The sequence below is a fragment of the Oryx dammah genome, unplaced genomic scaffold (assembly GCF_014754425.2).
Source record: "Oryx dammah isolate SB20612 unplaced genomic scaffold, SCBI_Odam_1.1 HiC_scaffold_13, whole genome shotgun sequence".
In the NCBI taxonomy this organism is placed as follows: Eukaryota; Metazoa; Chordata; class Mammalia; order Artiodactyla; family Bovidae; genus Oryx; species Oryx dammah.
The window spans coordinates 63159472-63182714 of record NW_024070197.1 but is presented as its reverse complement, the minus strand read 5'-3'; the positions used below and the strand labels follow the sequence as shown (position 1 = coordinate 63182714).

Here is a 23243-nt window from a genome sequence, read left to right as displayed (position 1 = left end):
TTCCCCCCCACCACCCCCCTGCCCGTTGCCTTGGTAACCGCAGGCCCTCCTGCTCCTGCAGAATATTGCTTTCTTGTAACCTTTTTCCCTCCCTCTCCTTCCCCCCTTCTTTCTCTCACACAAAAAGAAAGCACAAGTGTTTTATATTCATTCTGCGAAAAGCTGTGTAGCGCATACTAATTGGCGTGGCTTCCTCCCGCTTTCTGTGAGCCTTTCCCATCCTCTGGGCCAGGACCGCGGGCCAGCACCGGCATGGGCCCAGCCAGCCTGCGCGCTGCCAGGGGGACTGGCTCTGCATGTCCTGAGGCCGCGTGGGGTATTTCTCCCCTGGGTCCAGGCCCCGAGTGTGACCAAGGCCGCTGAGACCACCGTGTCCTTGCCGAGGGCCGTGAGGTCTTCAGGGACGAGGCGCTCTAACAGCCTTGCTGGCACAGAGGCCAGAGCCAGGTCCAGTGGAGGGTGGCTGCTGTGGTCCCCGCTGCTGTCCCAGGCTCCCCATTGACGCCGTCCCCCGGGGCCGCCCCCCAACTCCGCATGCAGAGGCAGAGTCCTGGCCTAGGCCTGCGTCAGGATGGTGGTTACCCATAGTCACGTTCAGCTTGGACTCTGGTTTTGCTGGTCCACTGGGGGAGAGTCAGTGGCTGCACTTGATGGGCTGGACTGAGAACCTCGAAGTGGCTCCCCACCAACTCCCCATCTCCTCTTCACGCCATTCCTTGCCCTCCATTTTGGCAACCCCTCTCAGGTCCTTTGCTCTAGAGGCTGAAGGAGAGTGTTGCTGTTCTTCAGCTCCCACTTAAGGGGGCTTCCACTAGTGTGTGTATACACAAATACACACGGTTTTGCTCCAAGCTGACCTGTCTGTTGGCTTTAGCCCCCAGGGGACCAGAGACAAATCTTTTGATATATAGGCATGAGAGGGGTGTCCAGGATTAAAGGAACCTGTAGACAACATTTCCCGCCGTAATTGTACAGAAGTGTCTGGTCTGCGTTTGCGGGTCGATGTTAAACTATAAAACGAGAGAATGAGGAATATGAAGCGCAGCTTTGCTGGCCGTGTGGTCCTGCGGGGGGAGGAGGCGTGCGGGGACGGGCGACGCAGATGCTCCTGATGCAGAGGTGAGGCCGGAGGCCGGGCGTGTGCGCCGCTGGCCCTGTCCTGTCCCCAGGCAGGGCCGCCGGCAGGCTCGGCCCCGAGATCCTCACGCAGAAGTCATGCAGGAGGCAGCTCCTGAGATCGGCACAGCGCCCTGCTGAGGGCAAGTCCCCAGGGCACACAGGAGGAGCCTGAGCCCCCTGGCCCACTGCAAAGCCGCACTCAGACCACCCCTGTGTCCGAGCAACAGTCCTTGATGACCTGCCCTGCCCGGTGTCCGCCCCCACCCACACCCCACTCCGGGGCTGGGCTGCAGCTCGGGTTCCAGGAATGTGCCTCTGGGTCTGGTCCCGCGTCGGTGAAAAGTTTCTGCTGGTTAAGAGAATGCTCTGCATGCCTCCCTCTACCCCCGGTTCCCTGGCACACCTGGGCTCAGCACTTCCGAGGCCCGGCAGCCCCCCTCAGGCCATGCTGCCGGCCCCGGGGGCATAGGCAAGCACTGCTGTCGCAGAGCTTGTGGGCCGCCTGTCTCCCCAGGGTCACTCTCACGGGGACAAGGCCCAGAGCCCTGTGGCCTTGCCTCTCCTCCCACCAGTGTGGGCCCGGCCCTCAGCGGGCACCACTCAGCAGAAGCTGGGGAGGCGGGTATGGTGGGTTCACTGGTCCAGGGTCAGGCGACTGATGTCCGGGTCGAGAGTGAAGCCAGGACTGTGAGCACCGAGGTCCGCTTGTGGACGAGAGCTGGCTCCTTGAGGAGGCACCTGTAGGCAAGACCAAGGACAGGCAAGGGCTCCCCTCCAGCTCAGAGCCGGGACATCTGCCTCCTCTGGCCTCCCCCTCTTTCACGGGGCCACTCGGTGCGGACGTCTCACGGGCCAGGCCTCTCAGGCGTGTTGGGTCTCCCCAGGCATATTTTCTGATCGGGAAATAACCCACTGGACCTGGTGTGAGTCACTGTGGTCCTGGTGGGGTCGGCATCTGGCTGAGTGCTGGTTGACATCGAGGCCTGGCCAGCCCGGGCCCCCCACTGCACAGGTTGGGCCCTGGGCCTGAGACCCTCGTCTCCTGGGGACCAGAGAGCAGTAATCACTGAAAGAGCTGACCCCACCTTCTCTCCCCCACTCCCTGCCGTCTGCTGTCTGCCTCTGTGCTTCTGAGCCCGTATCCTTTGCAGCACTCTGTGAGCGCTCAGAGCCGTAATCTGGGTGGCCCTCGGCGGCCTGGTGCCCCTGGAGGCAGCTCTCCATCCGCAGTCACGGCACAGGAGGGGGCTGCTTGTCCATCATCCTCTTCTTCTCTCCCCAGGTTATCCTAAAGGATCTGGAGGTGCTGGCAGAAATTGCTTCTTCCCCCGCAGGCCAGACAGATGACCCAGGCCCCCTCGATGGCCCTGACCTCCGGGTCAGCCACTCAGAGCTCCAGGCACCCACCCCCGGCAGAGCCGGCCAGCTGAACACACCTGGTGAGTCTTCCCTTCCCGGATGGTTGTGGCCTCGGGGACCCTGGGCACGGCGCTGCTCAGTCTTACCCGGGACCGGCAGCTTGTGGGCCACCCTCCTGATCGCGAGAGCTCCCAGGGATGAGGGCCAGCGATGTGCCATCCTGTAGGCGGCAGGCAGCCTGACCCTCCCGCCTCCCGCTGCAGCAGCCCCCAGCCTCGCAGGAGACCCTCACAGCCCTTTCCCTCATCTCCCTGCCACTCTCGGCCCTTTGAGCCACTGGCTGAATGTGAAAGCATCCGAGTCAGCAATGGTCTTTTCCCCTGGGGTGCCATCACCTGGTCAGGAATCAGGGAGCCCAGAGCTTGGGTCTCTTGGGTGAAAGACCTCATCGAGAAGCTAAAAGTAACACGCCAGGCGGCCCAGGCCGGACAGTGGATAACTGAGACAGGGTTCTAGGCAGTCCTCAGACGTGAAGGTGGCTGCTACGCCCCTGGAGCCCCCACCTCGGGGTCCCTCCAGCCGCAGGTGGCTCTTCTCCTGGGGCCAGCGTGACTCCCGGGTCCTCCCTCGCAGGGAGATGCCACTGCCTTCCAGCAACACAATCCTGGAAAATGCCCAGGGAGGCAGCTTGGAAGGAGCATACCGGGAGAATCTTGGGCATTTGCCTGGGGTGTCTCTGTCCCCTGAGCAGCTCTTGACATCCAGATACGAGGTCTTAGACCTCCTCTGATGGAAAAGCCAAGAGTCAGATACATCTGGGGCCTTTTCAGTGGTGGCTTCCCCCCACAGCCCCACTGCACCGTCCCCAAAGGCATCCCAGTCCTTGGCCCTGAGGGCACCTGCTCGGTAGAAGTAGGGGCCAGGGCTGCCAGCCAATCCCAGAAGGCCTGTGCATCAAAAACTGAATGAAAATCACTCAGTCATGTCCGACTCTTTGTGACCCCATGGACTATACAGTCCATGGAGTTCTCCAGGCTAGAACACTGGAGTGGGTAGCCTTTCCCTTCTCCAGGGGATCTTCCCAACCCAGGGATCGAACCCAGGTCTCCCGCATTGCAGACGGATTCTTTACCAGCTGAGCCACCAGGGAAGGCATCTCCCTAGTGACACCTGAAGTCAAGCCCCGGCCACGGGGTGTCCCACAGGGCCCAGGCTGTGACCTCTGTGCATGCCCCGCCTGCAGCTGCTCTTGTTTCCAGGTGCTTCTGACTGAAGGCAGGAAGGAGTCAGGGGGCTCTCGCGGCAGCCCAGCGTCCTTCCCTGGTTCCACAGGATGTAGCGGTGTCCAAGCCCGCGCATTGCTTCCTCTGGACGTTGGGCTGCAGCCGGGAGGCTCCCGCATCCTGACCGTGCGCCCCCTGTGGATTCAAGTGCTCCCCTCTGTTCTCCATCCTAGGTCCCCAGACCAGCACCTGGGCGCCAACCTGCCGCCTCCAGACGGGTAGCAGGGCTGCCAGAGGCTGGGTGGGGGGCTCACTGAGAGGCAGCGGGGCCAGCAGCTGAGAGGAGGTTTCCTGAGGGTGGGGGCGGCCCCCAGAGCTCCCTGCCCAGGAAGCCGAGACTGCACGTCCTCGGGAGAGGCTGTGGTGACACAGCCCTGGGCAGGAGGTACGTACCCTCTCCACTGGGGCTGTCTGATCTGCCCCTCCTCTGTAAGGGAGGGAGAAGGGCACGGAGAGTAGATGACTGAAGCGCTTCCTGGCTGGCGGAGGCGTGGGCCGGAAAGCAGCTGTGCACAGCCCGCCCTGGAGGGGCAGGGTGGGAGCCCCAGGCTGCAGGGCCCAGCCTGGGGAGCTCCGGGAGCACGCCCTCCACTGCTCGGAGCAGGAGCTGGAGCAGCTTGGGTGGCGAAGAGCTCTGCGCCCCAGCTTCTGGCCCTGTCAAGACGCCTGGGCCGCCAGGGAGGCCGAGGTGATGAAGACTTGCCCCAGCTCCCAAGGCTGTCAGACTGGCTCACATCAGCCAGGGCCTCGCCCTGAATTCATAGAAAACAACTAAGTGTGCCAGACGGGAAGAAATTCCATCCTGGAAAGAGCACCACGGAAGTGCCCGCAGCCAGTGAGACTCCCTGCTGCAGGGGTTTCATGGCGCCATGTGCCCTGTGTGCCCTATCAGCGGGTGGCATCCACCCAGCGTGCAGTCCACAGCTGGTCTGTTAGGCGGGCCGTGGTTCTCAGAGGTCAGGCTCATGGCAGTAACCAGAAGTAGGGCTGTGCCCTGTTGCCATCCGCCTCGGCCACCTTGGGGAGGGCAGGAGGTGGGCGCTGGTGTAGGACACAGGTCAGAGGGCACCTGGAGACGCATACACACTCTGTCCTTTCTCCTATGGCGTCTCTGCACACGTGGGGTTCTTCTGTCTGCTTCCGGCTGGTCACGCACAGAGGCTGCGAGGTAGACCGTCTTCCGGTTTGAATCTGCCTTCCCCTGGCTCACCAGGGCACAGCTCTGAGAACTTGCAGGTGCAGGGCTGTGTCTCTTTAAGACAGATCACCCGCCCTGCCACCCCTACCAAGGGAATTCGGAAAACTGAGGAGGCAGGGAGCCTAGCAAAGATGAGACCAGTGGCACGGTGCCTGCATGTCGGGCCTGTAAACTCAGACCATGCAGACTGAGTGCGTCGGCGGGCCGCCACCGGCCTGGACAGCTGCTGTGCTGGCCTCGGTGTCAGTGCCCGGGGCCGCAGGCTGCGTTGCCCACTGGGGACGGTACTGTAGCCTGGCCTGGCAGGGACAGCCCTGCCTGCAGTGCAGAGCGGTGTGGATAGAGGCGGTGGTCTCCCTTCTGCCCAACCCTCTTCACTCCTGGCCCCAGCAGAGCCTCGGGCTGGGGAGGGGGCCGCAGCTGGCACATTCAGGAGGACCATGAGCTGCCCTGGTGGGTGGCCCTGAGGGAAGCCGGTGGAGGGCTCCGTCTCCCTAACTTGGGCTTCCATGAAATGACATGGAAGTGCCCAGTTGGGTCCCCCTGTGACTTGGCAGTGTTTGTGCCTCCTCTGTCCGGCTCCACACGGCTGGGGCCCTGCCAGATTCCAAGGAGAAGGCCTGCAGGGAGGAGGGCTCCGGGTTGAGGCCCTGCTGCAGAAGGGGAGGAAGCTGGGCCCCACACAGCCATGTGGTGATGTGCGTGTGACCAAGTCCCCCGGGACAGATGTTTGCCCCCAAACCCAGCCTTTCCGACTTTCCTTTCCGCCCGTTCTTGGGATGAAACTGCTCAAGTCATTGCGCAAGGCTGTCTGCTTCCACCTCCAAACATGTAGGCAAAGATGAGTGTTCTGATTCAGTTTCATTGCTTATGGCCCAGCCTGGTATGACCAAACGCAGAGATAAACTCTAAAGGCGTTAGATAAACTCTAACCCGGAAGGCCATCCCTGGCAGCTCCCCGAGGACAGCAGTGACTCTGATGTGCTGAGCTCACGTTTGGGACCGGACTGTGTTTTCGGCACTTTCCCCATGTCAGTTCACTGGACCCTCCCCGTGGGTCAGCCCATCTCTTGAGGAGAGTGCTGGCCCAGGAGCCTACCTCCTTCACCTTCCCGTGGCCCCACTCCCCTCACCAGCCAGGGGTGCTCCCAGGCCCTGCTGCTCCCCTCCTCTCTTGCTCTGAAGCAGGCAGCTGGACAGCCTCCTGGAGTTGGGGGACTGCCCAGGGCAGAGGGCTTGCTGGCCTTTGCACAGAGACCAAAGCAACTGCGTGCTAGATCGGTCCGCACCGCAGAGAGGGCTGGGCCCTCTGACATGGGGGCTGCCCGCCCCCTGAGACCCCTGTCCCAGCCCCTTCCCTCTGAGCCCACCGGCCTCCCCGTCCCAGCCCCGCCCTCAGGGCACGGTCACTTCGGGGGCTGGGCCTGGGCTCCTGGAGTCTGTGAGGCTGCCGCCAGGACCGGCCCAGAGGTGTCGCCCCCGCGGGCCCCCACCCCCAGGCAGCGGCCGGACCTGCCCTGGGCATCCGTGGGCCCTTCCCCACCTCCCCGAGGCGGGGCGGTGACGCTCTAGCATCTGGTTTTGCTGAACTGTAGCGCGTGGTGTATTGAGGCCAGAGCTATTTTTATCCTGACATGTGAGGCTCGCACACGTCACAGCCACAGAGCTCAGTCCAAAACGTCCCGGGGAGGCTGTTTGCCGGTGCTCTGCAGAGCCTCCTGTTGCCACATCAGGCTTCACTTAGGAACATCTGCAGCGTCGGCTCGCCGGCTGCCCGCCCCGGGCCAGGCCCTGCATACCCGGTGCTCCTGGCGGCATGTGCCTGCTCTAGGCCAGCGGTGCTCACGTGAGCCTCCTGCCCGAGCCCGCGTCTCTGCAGCAGAGGCCAGGCCAGCGGTCCTCAGCAGGAGAGGGGAGGAGTCCTGCTCTCCTCGGCCCCGAAGGGCGCCTCCTCTTGACACCAGGCTGCTCCCAGCCCTCCCCTTGCCTCCGACCAGCACCCGCCATCCCTCCTGGTGCAGGCCACCCAACCTGTCCTCCCAGCAGACCCTCAAGCATGTGTTGGGGAGCGGGCCCTGACCGCCCCGTCCTGGGGGCCGTAGCCCCTCGCCCCAGGCTCTTCTCAGCTGGCGAGAAAAGAGGCCAATCCAGTTGCGTGTGTAGACAGGCGAGAGGCGGGCGCCCCACGGGGAGGAGCAGACTGCGGTCGGGCAGAGATGAGTTCAGCTAAGAGAGGCCTGGCACTCCCCGTGGGAGCACTCCTGGAGACTTCCTTCTCTCTCCACCCCTTTTCCCCTCCCAGGCCTGCAGCCCTGCCCAGAACCCTCTCTCCAGTTCCACTTCAAGCCAGTTGGTCAGTCAGAGCAGTGGCTGGTGGGCCAGGGAGAAAGAAGGCCAGGAGGGAGCGAGGCAGCCCCCACCCCATCCTTGGTGGTCGGGAGAGGCGGTCGCCCTTGCCCAGCCGGCCCAGCCCATGTTGCTCTCCCCGGGACTCCTCAAGGCTCCCCGCCCGCTCCGGCAGGGCCTTCTCTCCTGAGGCAGTAGCCTTGACTGGAGTCTGCTCTGGCAGGTGGAGCCGGAAGGGCCACAGGCCTCGGGCAGCTCCACGGCCTCTCCCGGCAGCCTCGGAAGGCACCCAGTGCCCACTTAGGTTGCTCCCAGCCTCCTGCTCTTTGAAGTAAGGGCAGAAGCTTCCATGATAACCACTGCGCTGTGAGAACAGGACTCTCTCGAAACGGCGTCTCCCCCATGTGACTCTGCCCCACCCCTCCCTCCTAAGGGCCTCCTCAGCTCCAGGGTCCGCCATGTGGGCCTGGACCTCCAGAGTTGACTGTGGGCCCCAAAGGCGGCCATGGCTCAGGAGATGGGACCCATTTGCCTTAGGCAGTGCTCCTGGTTAGGGCAGGTTTGCTGGTGGTAACAGCCCCTCTTGTTCGAGTGCAGCCTATGTAGGAGGCCCCAGGCCTGGTACGTTACACCTTCTGTCTCATTTAACGTGGGCTCTCATTGCCCTCCCCGCCCGACTTCAGTCCTCTTGCCTGGAAAATCCCATGGATGGAGGAGCCTGGTGGGCTGCAGTCCGTGGGATCACTAAGAGTTGGACACAACTGAGCGACTTCACTTTCACTTTTCACTTTCATGCATGGGAGAAGGAAATGGCAACCCACTCCAGTGTTCTTGCCTGGAGAATCCCAGGGACGGGGGAGCCTGGTGGGCTGCCGTCTATGGGGTCGCACAGAGTCAGACACAACTGAAGTGACTTAGCAGCAGCTCATTACCCCCATCTTACAGATGAGAAAACTGAGGCTTAGAGGGGTTAAGAGATTTGTCCAAAGTTGCACAGCTAGTCAGGGGTTGAGTGAAGATCTGATCTCAGGTGTGGTGGACTCCCAAGCTCATCTCTAAACACCATGTTTGGGACTTCCCTCGTGGTCTGGTGGTTAAGAATCTACCATCCAGTATAGGGGACAGGGGTTGGGGATTGAAGATCCCACATGCCACACGGTGCAGCCAAGAAACGCCCACTGCCTCTGTAAGAACTGAGCCACCCAGGACCTCTCCCCAGCGCCTGCTCAAGTCACCCAGTCCCCAGGACCTGGAGGCTGTGGCCCTGGCTGGGGAGGATTTCTTTATGGTCAGTCGTTGTTTTGATCCCTTTGTCCTTTGGAATATTATGGACCCTAAGCCTGCTAATGGATGGGACAGGGACACACCTCCAGAAGGTGGGAGGGGACAGGGACATAAGGAGCCACGGTCACCCAGCACCCAGAAGGCTGCAGGGCGCTAGACCCCGGGCCACAAGTACCTCCACAGGTCGGGGGAGCCTATGCCCTCCAGCCAGGCCTCCATGGGGGCAGCAGAATTCATGTCCTCAAGTGTGGTGACAGGGACACGGGGCTCCTCACAGCTGTATCCACAGCCATCTCCAGAGTCAGCCCCAGCTGGGCCTGGAGTAACTCAATCCATAAGAATGTGACCCTCGATTCTGCAAACAGCCCCTTGCGGGTGGAGAGCAGACTATTTGCCATTCCAGAGACACTCAGGACGGCCCTGGGCCAGGCTCTTCTGGAAAGGGACCCAGAACAACACACTGTAGACGAGAAGTGCCGTGAGGCCTGTCCTTGAACTGGCTTCTCATGAAGGGCTCGCCCCGGGCACGATTCACAGGAGCTATCCAAGAGATTCCGGAGAGAGGACAGTAGTTTGAAGGTGTGGCTCCTGGTGAGGCATCCTCACAAACCAGTTCACAGCCAGGGGAAAAAAAAAAATCAGGAAACACCTTTTCCAGTTCCCAGCCACTTCCCTGTAAGGACCTTGCGACGATATAAGGAAGTCTGAGTTCAGCAAAACGATAGACCTCCTGGGAGGAGGTTTCACTGCTGCCTCCTGGCCACAGCACCTGCTGAAGTCAGCCTGCCAGGGCTCCTCTGTAAGGCTTGCTTATGCTCTGGACGACGGTTCCACACACTCGTGCTTTGGGTTGACACTTCTAGGAGCTGATATCCCCTCGCACAGCCAAGCCTGATTCCCAGAGACCCCACTCCCTGCTTGTTTCACTGAATGGCACCCTTTGAAAGGGTGAACTTGATAGTAGATGAGTTGCATGGCAATTAAATTGTTACCAAAAAGAAGCCAGATGCCCTATTCGTGCGTCAGGCAGGTGGACGTGAGGAGCCCTGCCATCGCCACCACTGCCCTCCAGCGTGCTGAGGCCAGCACGTGCTAGAAAGCAAAGACGGGGCGCCCCAGTCCCCTCTGCACCGGATGCCTTACACAGGGCCGGGGTCTAGGCGGGGGCGGGGCGGGGCAGGGGGTGCTGTTTCTGGCCTTGCGTGTATTTTCAGCTGGGATACATAAGGGAGTGGAGGAGGAAATGGCAACCCACTCCAGTACTCTTGCCTGGAGAATCCCTTGGACAGAGGAGCCCGGCAGGCTACAGTCCGCAGGGTCACACAGAGTGGGACATGACTGAGGACCCAAGCACGAAAGGGGGAGGCCTGGAGTGTGCTTCTAGTTGTGAAGCCGCCTCGAGGTCTTCAGGGTGCGACTCTGATGGAGCGTCTGTGCCTGAAGATGAGGAGTGTCTGATTCAGAACATCGGGTGCAGGTGGAGACGCCTGGTCATGGTTAGCCAGCGTGTGCCGCTTTGACTTCTCCTTGAGCAGCAGTGGGAAAGGAGTGTGGCCTCTGCCTCGGGGCGGGGGGAGGGGTCTGTCGGCTTTATCGACCCCTGCAGCTGTGCCTGCCTTCCCTCTTTCTTCTGACTTGCCACTTGTTCTTATCCCGCCAAAGCCCAGGTGTATTTTATTTATTGGGGTGATGAGTTAAAAATGTGTTCTTTTTTTTCAGAAACACCTGGCACCTAGTGCCTAGTCTCATGTAGGGAGTCTTCACTAAGTGATGGAGTGTCCGCTGGAGGGGTGGCCAGGGGAATGGGTGCGTTTGTAGTGAGCAGGGTTGTATCAGCTTGTGCACACGTGTTTGGTCCTTGCTTTTTGCTGCCAGCGTGGCCCTTGATTGATGGTGTTCCCTCATCTGGTTGCACAGGGACTCTCCCCACCTCTTTGGCGTCGATAACCGTTTCCTTTCTGTGGGCATGCAGAATAAACCCCGTTCTGTCCCTTCCTCTGTAGGTACCAAAAGCTTGGAGTGTTCTCCTTCCACCCCGACCATGAACTCCTACTTTTACAAGTTCATGATCAACCTTCTCAAGAGGTTCAGCAGTGAGCGGAAGCTCCTGGAGGTCAGAGGCGCCTTCATCATCAGGTCAGTTCCAGGAGCGTCCCTTCTCCCACAGCCTCAAGTTTCATCCTCACGTCGTGCAAGGGGTTGAGGCAGCCATGGGCTCTCTGCTCCTCCAGTGAGTGATGGTTGCAGAAAGAGGGAAAAGCCAGGAGAGGAGGCTGAGAAGAGGGGCCCGCCGAGAGGCAGAAAGAAGCCAAGGAGAGAGGGGGACACAGGAAGCCTTGAGGGGCAGGAGGCGGGAAGGAGCCTGCTGAGTGCTGCTGGGAGTGGGCAGGGGGTGAAAGGCGAGGAAACGGGGGAGCCCCGGGGGAGAGTGGGCACCCTGGGGGTGGTCAAAGGATTGATTCTCAGGAGGGGACGGAAGGGCAGAGAACAGGACGGCACAGTCCCTGCCCATCGGGAAGGACCACACAGGGCTTCCTGGTGGTGGCGGGTGTCACCGCCCCCTGCTTTCCTGAGCTTGAGGAGGGCAGGGCTTGTCCGCTTCAGCATGCTGGCGTCTGGGGCTGGTTAACTCTCGGTGGTGGGGGTGTTCTGCGCCTTCTGGGGTATTGAGCAGCGTCCCCCGCCCTGACCCACTAGGGGCTAGGAGCACCCTCACCGCCCCTGTCGGGACAGTCAGAAGTGTCCCGAGACAGCGCCAAAGGCCCCTGGGGGGCAGAGTGATCCCAGGTGACAGTCATGGTTACAGAGGGTAGAAGTGGATCCTGAACCTCGCTGGCCAAAAGCGGAAGGTTTCTGTGTTTGTTTCTTCACATCGAGTTGGGGACTGAAGGGACCCCCACCAGGAAAATGACAGACTCTCCCCACATGAGTGACAGCTAGCTTCATGTGGCGTTCCAAATTGCAGAGGTGTTGGCTCTTTTGATGAGTCCTCCTTGCCTGGAAGACTTTGAAAAACCAGTGGGGAGACGGGCCTTTGAAAAAGGAGTTTGTAGCTAGTTTCCTCTCCGGAGAGCCCCGCTGCAGTGGGTTTTCCCAGCCTCCCATCAGCCTGGCATGCCCCGTCAGGGCCTGGGGAGAGGGTGCTGGGGGGTCACCGACCTCCCCAGACAGCATGGACCGGAAGTGGGGGCCGCGTGGGTGCATGTGCAGGGGTGTTCCCTCTCCCATCGGTGCCGAGGGTTCACGGAGCTGGTGGTCCAGCTGTCCCCGTGGTCCTGTTCAGAGCCTTCAGGGTGGTGAGGCTTCGCTTACTCTGGAGGGTCTCCCAGGCATCCTGGGCTGGTGGGAATCTTCATTTCTGCAGGAGGGAAATGAGAGGAGGCCACGTGCCTGCCTGGCTCGGTTGGAGCTGGGCTGCAGACCCCTGTACTCCTCTGATTTTGTAGCTGGCCTCTGTCCCATCTGTGAGAGAGGGCCAAGCTGGGTCCCTGAGGGGCCTGCCCACCCTGCACGCCAGGACCTCCCAGCACCCAGCTCCCCAGAGGGTGCTCGCCCCTCGGCCTTCTGGGGCCGAGTCCATCCAGCACAGCAGTTACTCGCTGCTCTGGGGCTCACGTCCCTCAAGGACCACACTGGGGCCTCCATGGGCACGGCGCCTGCCCCCAGGGCATGGCTCACTCCCAGTCCACTAGGCCAGCGTGCTCTCTCAGCCCCGGGTGGAGAGCCCCGTGGCAGGACGCAAGGCCCTGTCACTGGGCCGCTCACGTATGTTGTCCCTCCTGCCATCCTGCCCACCCCCCGAAGTAGCAGCAGCCCTTGTCACGTCCAGTCACAGCTTCCTCGGGGCCACGCTAGCCCTGAGAGGCTGACCAGTGTGCCCCGCTGCCTGACGTGGAGGAGGGCCTGAAGCCGTGTGCCCTCCTCCTCCTCGTGGTCAGATGGGGTCGAGGTCCTTCAGCAGAGCTTCGCTGGGGCCCGCGCCTGGGAGGGTCAGCCTGCCCACCTGCCTCCCGACTCATTTCCTTACTTCCTGCTGGTGGCTTTAAAGAAGCGCATGCTGGTGATGCATGCAGACCGCTGAGGTGAAGCCACAGGTCTGATAAGAGACAGTGGATGTTTCTTAACCCCCTCTCTGTGGTGTTCAGCCAACTATAAGTTGCTCTGCTCAACCCCCAACGTTGAGCAAAGAAAGGAAAGAGACTCTTTCTGCAGATAAGTGGCTAGCCATTGTCCCTGCAGTGGGCATTTAGCTCAGGGTCCAGGGACACGACTGGAAGGGCAGAGGCGTCCGGAGTGCTTGAGGACAGACATTTGGCTGGGGGTCTTGGCCTTGAGGAAGCGGCAGGACCCTCTGCAGACCGGGGAGCGCTTCCCCGCCCGCCTGGCCTTCCCAGGCTGCCCCTCTGTGGGGGTCGGGAATGGAGCCCCTGTGGGGGTCAGACATCTGCTCCGTGTCCACGTGGCCTTGTTATCGGGTGGGCGTAACTGTGTAGAGGTATGTTGGGTTTGGGGAGGCCAGGGATACCTGATCTCAGCCAGGCTTGCTGTGCCCTGCCCTGGGCCCAGGCCCATCTTCAGGCTGCAGGGACTCAGGACGGGCGGATGCTGAGCACAGGTGGTGTGAGCGGCCAGCCCTGCCCACACCAGCCCCCGCCCCAGGGCTCCATGGCGGTCAGGCAGATGCTGCAGGCACTTGGGAGCCGGTTGAAGAGGGGGCTTCCCAAGTCAGATGACCTTGGGTTTGAATCCCAGTTCCTCCGGTTTTTAGCTGTGTGGACCGGCTCCAAGCCCAGTTTGTTCTGACTGTAAAACGCAGTCATCACGCGTGTCCCGTCGCTCTGCAGAGCAAGGTGCAGAGACGCTGTGCGTTTGGTGCCCATGCACAGCTTGGGGGCACTGCAGTTGGCCTCAGGACGCGGCCTAGGCCTCCTCCCCTGCCCCATGATCTGTGGGGAAGGGAGACTCGGCCCGGCAGAGGGTGAGAGAACCAACCTTCTGTGCCGAGCGCTGGCTCTCAGGCCACCAGCAGCAGCCTGGCCCGGCCCCGAGTGGGTGTGTGTGTACATTTCCTCTGGCCCGTCCCACCCCCCAGCCAGTGCAGACGGAACAAGCACAGGGCTTGTTTTCCCACGAACCGTCCCACTATATTCTGGAGAAGAGGAGAGGAGGGAGAAAACGCAGCCTCTTTGATAAACTGCTACATGAACTGCAGCGCAACCCAACAGCTGTGAGCCTGACAAGGCCTGCTTCTGTGCGGGAGCCGCGCGGCTGAGCACGCTCACCCCCAGCCAGCAAGGCCCTCCGGCAGCCTGGGGCCTAATCAGCTGTGCCTCCCTGCCCCCCTTCCTCCCTGCTGCCTTGCAAAGAGGGCTAGCCAGAGAATGCTTTCTTTTCAGCCAGTGACTGTGCTGTGAACTCAGGGCTGCAGCCCCAGCCAGCCCCATCCACGGTGGCTGAGGTCCTGAGCCCCCTCCCAGGAGAAAGAGAAGCCCCCAAGATGAGGCATTGGGAAGGGGCCCAAGTTTGGGAGGGGGGAGCTGTCACGAGGCTTTCTTCCATGAGACCCTGACCCTGAGAAGCCCCACCGGGTACGGCCTCTGGTTCATTCTGGCCCTCCTTCGACATAGACACACGCCTGGCAGCTCATCTAGTGTGGCCGAGGCCCTGCTAATCCTGTGCCCCCTCAGGGGCACCACCGCCCCGGGCTCCGCCAACGAGCCCCGCGCTGGGGGCGGGTGGAGTGGGAAACTGGCTGCTGGGGTGGGTGGTGGGGCCAGAGCCCGGGCTAGGAAGCCACTGGAAACTGGACTGAGTTTTAATTGTGGGGCGGGAGGGGGCACGGTGGCGCAAGAGTAGCTCTGTTTTCCCGCCGTAATTGGGAAATTCCGCTGTGCTGTCCTCGTGCGCTCCTCCCCGGGGACAGGAGACCCCTGTGGTTGGGGCAGCCCACACCGTGGGCCCGCTCACCGTCTGCATCCCCCGGGCCTTTGGAGTTCACTCAGCATCGGTGGCACCCCGTTACCCTGTCCCTTTCTGCGTGCCACCTTACCTGCCGGGGTTATTGGTTGGTCCCCCAGAGCCCATTGTGCTGGTGTGAATGAAAGATGAATCAAGGGACCTGGCTAGACCTTGTTCACAGAGCAGTGCAGAAAAGCAGCTTTTCCCACGGCCCCCAGCCTGCGAGGAAGCTGCTGGGAGGCTCAGCTCAGCTCTCCCTCATGCCCCTTTAACGGATCACGTCATTTGTTCCCAGTAAAAACAAACTGCTGGGACAGACACACGGCCCCCCTGAGTCTGTCTGCAGAAACAGGTCCCGAGGAACCTCCCCGGGCTGCAGGAGGAGTGGGGTCTTCGTCAGTTGTCCGTGTTGATGGGTCCTCCGCTGAGGGGAAGGGGACGGGACACTGAGCAGGGCTGGGGGCTTTCTGCAGGCGACCGCTCCATCCCCCTCAGGAGCAGCTCCTCTCCCTGTCAGCGTTCAGCCAGCCTGCCCAGCTGCCCGTGGGAACCTTCTGGAGCCTCCCGCCATCACTCCTCTCCAGGGGCCAGGGTGCGTCTGTGAGATGAGACACAGGACTGCACAGGGAGTGTGTGGCAGAAGCTGCTTTGCCCAGCCAGCTCCTGACTTTCATCTCCTAAGCGGAACGACGCTGAGGGCCTGTGAATGCAGGGTGGCCCGAGCCGACATGCCAGAGATTGCCTGCAAGAAAGCCCTGCCCACAAAGGTGAAAAGACGTCCCTGGAAGGGGCAAAAATGCAGAGAGCCCAGCCTGGTCCATTTCCACTGCTCTCTCATCCTTGGCAAAATGCCAGCATCCAACACCTCGCAGAACCATCTGCGACCCAGGGCCTCCCCTAGGCAGTCCACATGCTGTCCTCCCTGTAGAACCCACTCTCGTGCAAGAACTGGAGTTCCTGCAAGAAGTGACGTCTTTTCTTCTGGAGTGTGGAAACCACATGCAGCGGGCCTTGCTGGGTCAGGCTGGGATTAATTAGGTACAGCCAGGGGTGTGGGGGAGGAGAGGACGTGCTGGGCAGAGAGAGCCCTGTGCGGCGTGCTCTGGTAGTCTGGGGAGTTCTAGAGGGAAGTGGCCCCACGTTCCAAGGGTCCTCCTGGATCCTTGAAGGGGGTGCTGATGGAAGCGGGGGATGGAGGCTTTGAGCAGGGCTGCTGGGAGGTTAGAGGGCATGGATGGACTTGGCAGAGGGAAGCCACGTGACCCATGGAGCCAGCGGTTTGCCCCACATCCAGGAGCACCTGTGGAGGGGAAGGACTCAGGAGCCACCCCGTGCCCACCACATGGGATGCCTTAAAAGGCCTCCACCGTCATCATATGGGGGGCGGCACCTGCTGGGCCGTCCCAGCCTCCAGTTCAAAGCACTTTGTAGTCCACACACCTGAGAAGCGGCAGCTCCCTGCACTGTAGCCAGAGGCTGGGAACTAGACAGCGAATTTCTCTCTGAAGCTTGAGAGGTTGTGGAACCTGTAGTTGTCTCTGGATCTGTTTATACCTTATTTCAGGACGCCAGGAAACTAGCAAAGCTTTGACCTTGGGAAGCCAGACAGCTCGGTTAATTAGGAAGTAGCTGCCGGGGATCACAGTGGAGCAGCTTAACAGAATATCAGCAGGTTTGGAATTGGCCCCCAGAGGTCACTTTCATCCTCTGCCTCCCTGGAGTAGGGCTGCCTCTGAGCCAGGAGAGACAAGTGGGTGTTCTCGGCCTAAGTGTGCTTTGAAGCTCCTGGAGCAGCAGTTGCAGAAGTCAGGCTCTCAGAAAGCTCTGCCTTTGTTACTTTTCACCTTGGCTTTCCTAGAGAAGGCTGCTCTGGGAGGCCCCTGTGTGGTCCTCCCCTCTCCCCACAAGCATATTCCTTTAGCAAGTAGCCACAGAGATCACACACACACACTCATACTCATCTTCAGTAAAATACGCAGAAGGGTTTCCATCACGTGCTGTTTGGGAAAGGCATCAGACCAGCTGCCCCTTCCACGTGGAAGGAGAGCTCCCATCTCTGAGCAGATGCGTCGGAAGGGCCCTGGCCTGGGGGAGTCTTGGCGCCAAATGCAGGCTCAGATGGCGGGCACCCGCCCAGGTGACAGAGCACAGTGTGCGGGGAGGGGGCTCTGTAAGCCCGGCTGCGTGCTCGTGGGGTCTGGGGTGGGCAGTGGGAGTCTCCTCACAAGCTGGCAGCTCGGCTCCCAGGAGAGCGTGGGCGCTGGGCCTTTGCCCTCACCCTCAAGTCTCCCTGCGTCCCAGGAGCCCCTGCACCCGCCCCTCACCCATGTCTCAGGGCACCTGCGGGGGAGCTGCATACCCGCCGTGGAGCCCAGAGCCCAGAGCCTTAGCTGTCTTCTGGGTGCTGGAGGCCGTGGGGGAAAACCGCCCAGTGTCCAGCCTGGACTTGCTTTTCCTCAGCCTGGCTGGAAGGAGCCTCTCCAGGCGTCGCTGACCCATAGGGAACCCTGCTGTGGCCACCCCCTCGCCGCCCTCTTTTGGCTCTCAGCCTCTGTCTGTCCCCACTCAGGAGGGGAGCAAGGATGAGTCTGCGAGTCCCTTCCTGTGTCCCTCAGGCCCCAGGCCTCCAGACTGCTGCCCGCCCGCCACGCTGGCCTGTTTCCGGTCTGTATTTAGATGACATCATCTCACAAGAACTGCCTGGCTCTCAGACAGGGACTGACTGTCTTTCTTGGTCTAAATCTCCGTTTTGATTCTTGCTCAGAAGGACAAGTCTCAACCCCTCTCTCCTCCCAGCTCGTTTGTTTTTCCTCTGGTTTATCACACTTGCTCACATCACCCATATTGGCCTCTCTCTCTGTCTCTGAAGCTGAGCTGAGACAGATTTCAAGTGCAGTCCTGAGGCATCTCGTTTTTCCCCAGCCCTCTGTTGAGCATCTGTCTCCAGCCTTGCCTGTGACTCTTTCCCTTCCGACGCTGCTTTCCTGGGCGTGAAGTTTGTGCACCTCCTGCTCTGTCTCCACCAGCCACACGCCCGTTGGCGCCGCGGTCGCGGCCCCATGCCCCAGCTCCTGCTCTCGCCTGTGACTGCCTGCCCGAACATGGGGCCATCTGAGCCTCCTCGTTCCGCTCCCCCGAAAGCTACCACTCCAGCCGGATAATGGAGCTCCGTCTGCACCCGCAGCCTTGCTATCGATAGACTCGGAGCCTCCTGTGTCCCTGGTCCTGCCTCATTTTCTCTGCCGTTCTGCCGTCTCTCTGGCAGAGCCCTCTCTTCTTCACCGCGTGACGCTGACACGTTTGGCTCCTGTGCTGCACGTCCGTCTCCTCCTGGTCAGGCCCCCGTGGCAGCCTCTCCTCCCTCCGTGCCTCAGTTTCCACGATGCCTTTGTTTTTAATGTAAATTTTCCATTAAGTAACACCATACCATATAAAGGGGCGTGAATCTAAGTGCCCTGCAGCTTGGGCAGTTTCCGCCAGGTCCCTGTACCCAGGTTAACAAGTGATGATATCAAGAAGCAGAGCATTTCTAGCGCCCAGAGGTCCCTCTCACGCCTCCTCCCTACTCTTCCTCCCCCAAGGAGGCACTGGCCTGATTGCTAACTGTACATTAGTGTACCTGGTTTTTTTTGTTTTGGTTTTTGGAGGGTTTTTTGTTGTTAACCTGATTTTTTGAGCTATATATAAACGGAATCATGCAATCTGTGCTCTTTTACAAGCTCCCTCTTGGCCCATCGTGTGTTTGTGAGAGGCACTGTGTCCCGCATGGCAGCAGTTCACGTGTCTGTCTCGTCCCCCTGTGTGAGGAGCAGGGGCTCACTTGCCTGCCCTGCTGGCCGTCTTCTTTGGCACTGCTGTGGATGACGCTGCCATGAGCATCCCTTCCCTGGTCTTCTGGGGGACACACGTGCACATTTCTCTTAGATAATGCCTGGGGTTTGCTGGAGCAGGGCCATACACATGTTTAGCTTTGACAGGTAACTGTCCTAGCTGCACCGGTTTCTGCTTGTATCCAGGATGTGTGAGAGCTTTTGTTGCTCACATCCTCACCAACACTTGTATCACAGTCTTTTTGCTTTTAGCCATTTTGATAGGCTTGTGGTGGTATCACTTGATGGGGTTTCATTTGTTTGGCTTTTGGCCACACTGCTTGGCTTGCAGCATCTTAGTTCCCCCACCAGGGGTTGAATCCAGTGGTCCCTTCACTGGAAGCACAGAGTCCTAAGCCCTCGACCACCAGGGAATTGCCCTCCCCTTGTGCTTTTAATTTGCATTTCCCTGAAGACCAATGAAGCTAAAGAACTTCTCGTGACTCTTTTGCCTTCTGGATATCCTCTTTTGCAATGAGCCTATTTAAATCATTTCCCCGATGGGTTTTTGGTGACTTTCTTCTTGATTTGTGGAAATTTTTTACATGTTCTGAATTCGAGTCTTTCTCCAGCGTGTGTACTGTAATTATCTCCTGCTGTGCGGCTTGCCTTATCGCCCCGTTAAAAGTGTCTCTGGTGAACAGAAGTTCTTTATTTCTAATGTAGTTCAGGTGACACGTTTTGCTTCTCAGCATTTTTTACAGTTTGTGGTGCTTTTCTCAGGGGATTAGGAGCTCGTGAGAACCAACCATGGAGCTGCCCATGTCTGGTAAGCATTCCCAGCACGCTGGACTCCAAGTACAATCCGCCTAAAGCCCAGAGGCATTAGAGCTCCGTGCTGGACAGGGTCTTGGAGGCCACCTTCTTTCCATCCCCCCCGTCAGCTGAACCCCAGGGCTTCCGGGTTAGAGCCGCTTAGATCTAACTACAGTTGTCAACAGTCTTGGGGTCACAGTCACCAGTACGACAAGGGGCCTTACCTGGCCCTTAGAGTCAGACCGAGGCGTGGGCTGCAAGGCCCGGGAACTCAGCGTCTCCCAGTGGTGCCGTCTCTCCTCTCAGCCTGCCTGCGGTCAGCCTCTCTGCTTTGGTCTTGCCCGTTGGCAGGGAGGTGGCCCCTGTGTCTCGCTCCATGTGCTGGCTGTGCCCCGCAGGGTCATGGGCCGCTGGGTGGGGCAGAGCAGAGCAGAACGCTCTCCAGAGGAAAGGGCCCGCAGCTGCTCTGCTGAGCATCGTTCTCCTATGTGAAAGTGGAGATGGTAGCCACCGTGGTCTCCTGCCAGTTCTTGGGAGGTTAAGTGACCCCACAAGACGGTGCTCCAGGGAGTGTCTTGTACCTGGTGATTGTGCGGGAGGTCCTGGTGGTGACAGCGAGGGTCCTTGCGATGAAGCCCCCTCCCTCTCTGCGTGTCTGTCAGGGAGCCGGGGCTGGGGGCCTGGCCCTCCCGCTCCCCCGTTCCCAGCCCCTGGCTCCTCCAGTGCCGTCCGCGGCTGCTCCCTTGGACTCGGCTCCTGGAAGGCAGGCGCTCTGTGGCTGACTGTCACTGTCTCTTGTTTTCTAGGGAAGTGTAGGCGAGAAAGCCGTCGAGCAAACTAAGACTTGCCCCCCAGTGGCCTCCCTTCCTCTGTCCCCGCCCCCACGCCCTGCCTGTCTGGAAGGTTGCAGTCAGGACATGGACTGGCGAGCCTGAAGCAGGAGCCCCCCGGGCCTCCTCAGGCCCAGGCCTCCTCCCCGTCAGCCCCGTGCCGGGCAGGGGTCTCAGGACCCGGGCCTGTGCCCCACTCCCATGGGGAAGAGGGGCTGCTGCTTGTGGGAAATTGGCTCTGGAACCAGAACCCCAGGCTGTGGACAGGAGACCCAGCCAGCGTCCACTCTGGTCAGCCTCAGTGCTGCCTGAAAAGGTGTATGAAGCAGGCGACACCGAGGGCCCTCCAGGGCTGTGGTGGAAGGAGGGGCCCCCCTCCCCTCTGCCTGCAGCCTAATTGCCCAGCCGTGGGGGGTGGGGAGCCGCCTGTGTCCCTGCCCCCCCCCCCCCCCCCCGGAGACCACCACGGGGGGGCAGGTGGGCGGGAGCAGCACCTGAGGAGTCGGGCCTCCAGCTAGTCTGATCCCTTTTCTGTGGTTTCCGCTTGCAGCGCTGCACCTTGCCAGAGGCTAGGACTTGTCTGTTGTGTGCTGTGTCACTGCGTGAGGAACCGGGCCTGGACTCAGACCAGCCCCGCCCCCAGCAAGGCCGCTCGTGCTGTCTCCCCACCGGTGCTCCAGCATGTTGGCCCCGGGCCATGACTGAGGGGACGAGGGGCACCTCAGTCTGGGTTTGGGGCTCAGTGTAGCCCCCAGGAGGGGCCTTGAGGGCCAACCGAGGCCTCTCACACAGGCAGGGACTCGGGCTCTGCCCTGCGCCACACCCGGGCTAGGCCACTACAGACCCGGCCCCTGTGGTCTGCAGGGGGGACCCTCGGGTCGTGGTGGGCAGGAGCATTGTGGGATGGGCAGGGAGGAGCACAGGCTCACCCAGGCAGCGGCGGGGTCACAGGTGCACGCCTTCTTCCGGGGCTGGTCCTGGGGCAGCCTTGGCGTACCAGGCCCCGAGCCAGCCCTGGGCACACGCTCCTGCCTTCACCCAGGTGGCAGTCCAGTGACACAGCAGAAGAGTGACTAAGAAATATGAGCCCCGGTGCTGTGGTTCCTGCTCTGGAGGAAACGGCAGGCTTGATGGGGGTCCACAGGTCTGGGCCTGAGGGGAGGTGGGGTGCCCGGCAGCTTCAGCAGAGCCAAGAAGCTGTGACCTGGATCTTATGTTTTCTCGGAGCATAAAAGTGCCCTAGTTTTCCCTCTCCTCAGGATCAGCTGAAGCTACGCCAAGAACTAGCTTTTAAAGGCTGCCTGAAATGTGGTTTGGAGCCAAGAATCTATAGAGCCAGTGCATTTGTGACCTTGTTGAAAACGCTTACTGAGGAAAATCAAGGGGTAGGATTTGGAAGCTGGCTTTTTGTTGTTGTTGTTTTTCCTTTTGAAAATTAAAAAAAAAAAAGCCACCACTTTGGCCTTCTTCACCCCATGCTTCCCCCCTGCACTGCCCCCAGTGCCCAAGTCCGCCAGCCCCAGGCGCTCAGCCCTTCCGCTCTCCACGCCTCCCCCACCCCAGTCCCTCTCCATCCCCCATGCTTCAGGAATGAAAATATCAAGTGGGTAAAATTAAGGAGCCGGGTAGAGCCCTGGAAATTAGGCCACAGCTGTCAGGCCAGGCAAGAGTTCTCGTCTCTGAATGGACTGCCGGGAGCAAGCGCTCGAAACACCCCCCGCCCCGCCCGGTGAGCGTGGGTCAGAGTCCTCAGCTCCCCGCCCTGCTCTGGAGGGGCTGCTGCTGCTGTGCCAGCCTCCACTCATCACCAAGCAGGCCTCAGAGACAGGGTCCCAGTGCCCTCCCGGGGGCCCCAAACTTGAGCAGCGGCGATGCTTTGTGGGAGCACATGGCTGGGGGGGGCGTGCCCAGCACGGAGGGAGGGGTCCAGGGAAGCTTCTGGAAAGAGATGCAGAGTCCCTGAGCCATGGAAGATAAGGCAGTCGATGGCGGGGAGGTGGTAGGAGAAGGTGCCGCTTTGTAGGAGGAGTGTGCTCAGAAGCCCGGGGCCAGGCCGCGGAGCCCGGGGCCAAGCCGCGGGGCCCCGGGCAGGCTCAGAAGGCCCTCTGCACCTGCTGCGGGCGTGCGCAAGTGCTGAAAAACACCCCGGCCACACTGGGGTGGGTGGCGCCAAGCCGGGGGACTGCCTGAGCTCCCAGAGCCCCATGCCCCACGCTTCCGTGAATGGCAGGGAAGTGGGGCCTGTTAGGTAAAAGACCAGGACACCAAAAAAGTGTCTAACAGGCTTTTTAATGGCGAAGCGCTCCCGGGCGTGGTTCCCAGACCCGAAGGAGGCAGGTCGAGGAAGTCCGCCCCGGACCATGTTGGAGGTGCCTTATATACTTCATTGCGAGGGATGGTCAGGTTAATGGACGGGGCTTTGGATAGGTTGCCAGGCTGAGGCGTCGCAGGCTGATAGGTCCTTCTACGTGGCTGGGGTGGGGCGGCTTTAGCTGGCGAAGTGTGCTGTCATTGGTCCCCGGGATCTGGGAGGCTCCTTCCGTTAGGGACTCCCCCCCCCCCCCCGCCGGCAGGAGGGAGAGGAGGGGGGCCCATCATGGCTCCCTGGGTCCGGCCTTACATTTTGACCCTTTTGATAGGATAAGGGGCGCCATTATCGCTTCTGGCTACTTTCTGCTGAACTGGGGCGTTGCTGGGGCTGAGAGTCGTGGCCGGATCCCAGTGACCTTTAGGGGGCCTCAGGGTCTCTGGACGGGAGCTTGGAGTATGCGGCTACCATCAACATCTGTCCAGTAGCCGTCTGGGTTAGCTCCCTGACCCTCTGGAGGATGATCTGAAAAACACAAGGTCTTATCGACAGGATGAGGAACAAGGCTGCGAGGGGTCCGAGAAGCGGGAGAAGCCATTTTGCCCAAGACGACTTTCACCGTCCCGAGAAATCGAAACCGTCTGACTCGGCCTGTCCAAGTCTGATGCTCTCTCTCAGCTCTCGGACCTTGTTCTGAACTATCCCCGAGGCATTAACGAAAAAAAAAACAAAACAGTCTTCCCTTAGGAACTGACAGGTTCCCCCTTTTTCAGCTGTTAGCAGCTCTAGGGCCCTTCGATTTTGGAGAGCCTCTGCTGCCAGAGAGGTTTATCTGGGTTTGTAATGCCATTAGGGAATCTGCCACCTTGTCCAGGTCTCAGCTGAGGTCTGCGGACAGCTTATAGTAGAAGTGCGTGGCTGATCCCAGTCCTC

General features: G+C 60.6%; 1 protein-coding gene across 1 annotated transcript in view; it reads left to right on the top strand.

The window, feature by feature from the left end:
* VAC14 (VAC14 component of PIKFYVE complex) overlaps positions 1–23243 on the top strand; it is a 76716-nt gene that overhangs the window by 31601 nt on the left and 21872 nt on the right. Inside the window, exons 13-14 of the mRNA XM_040253532.1 lie at positions 2402–2558; positions 10593–10725. Coding sequence (XP_040109466.1) covers positions 2402–2558; positions 10593–10725 — 290 coding nt within the window. The remainder of the gene's footprint in view (positions 1–2401; positions 2559–10592; positions 10726–23243) is intronic.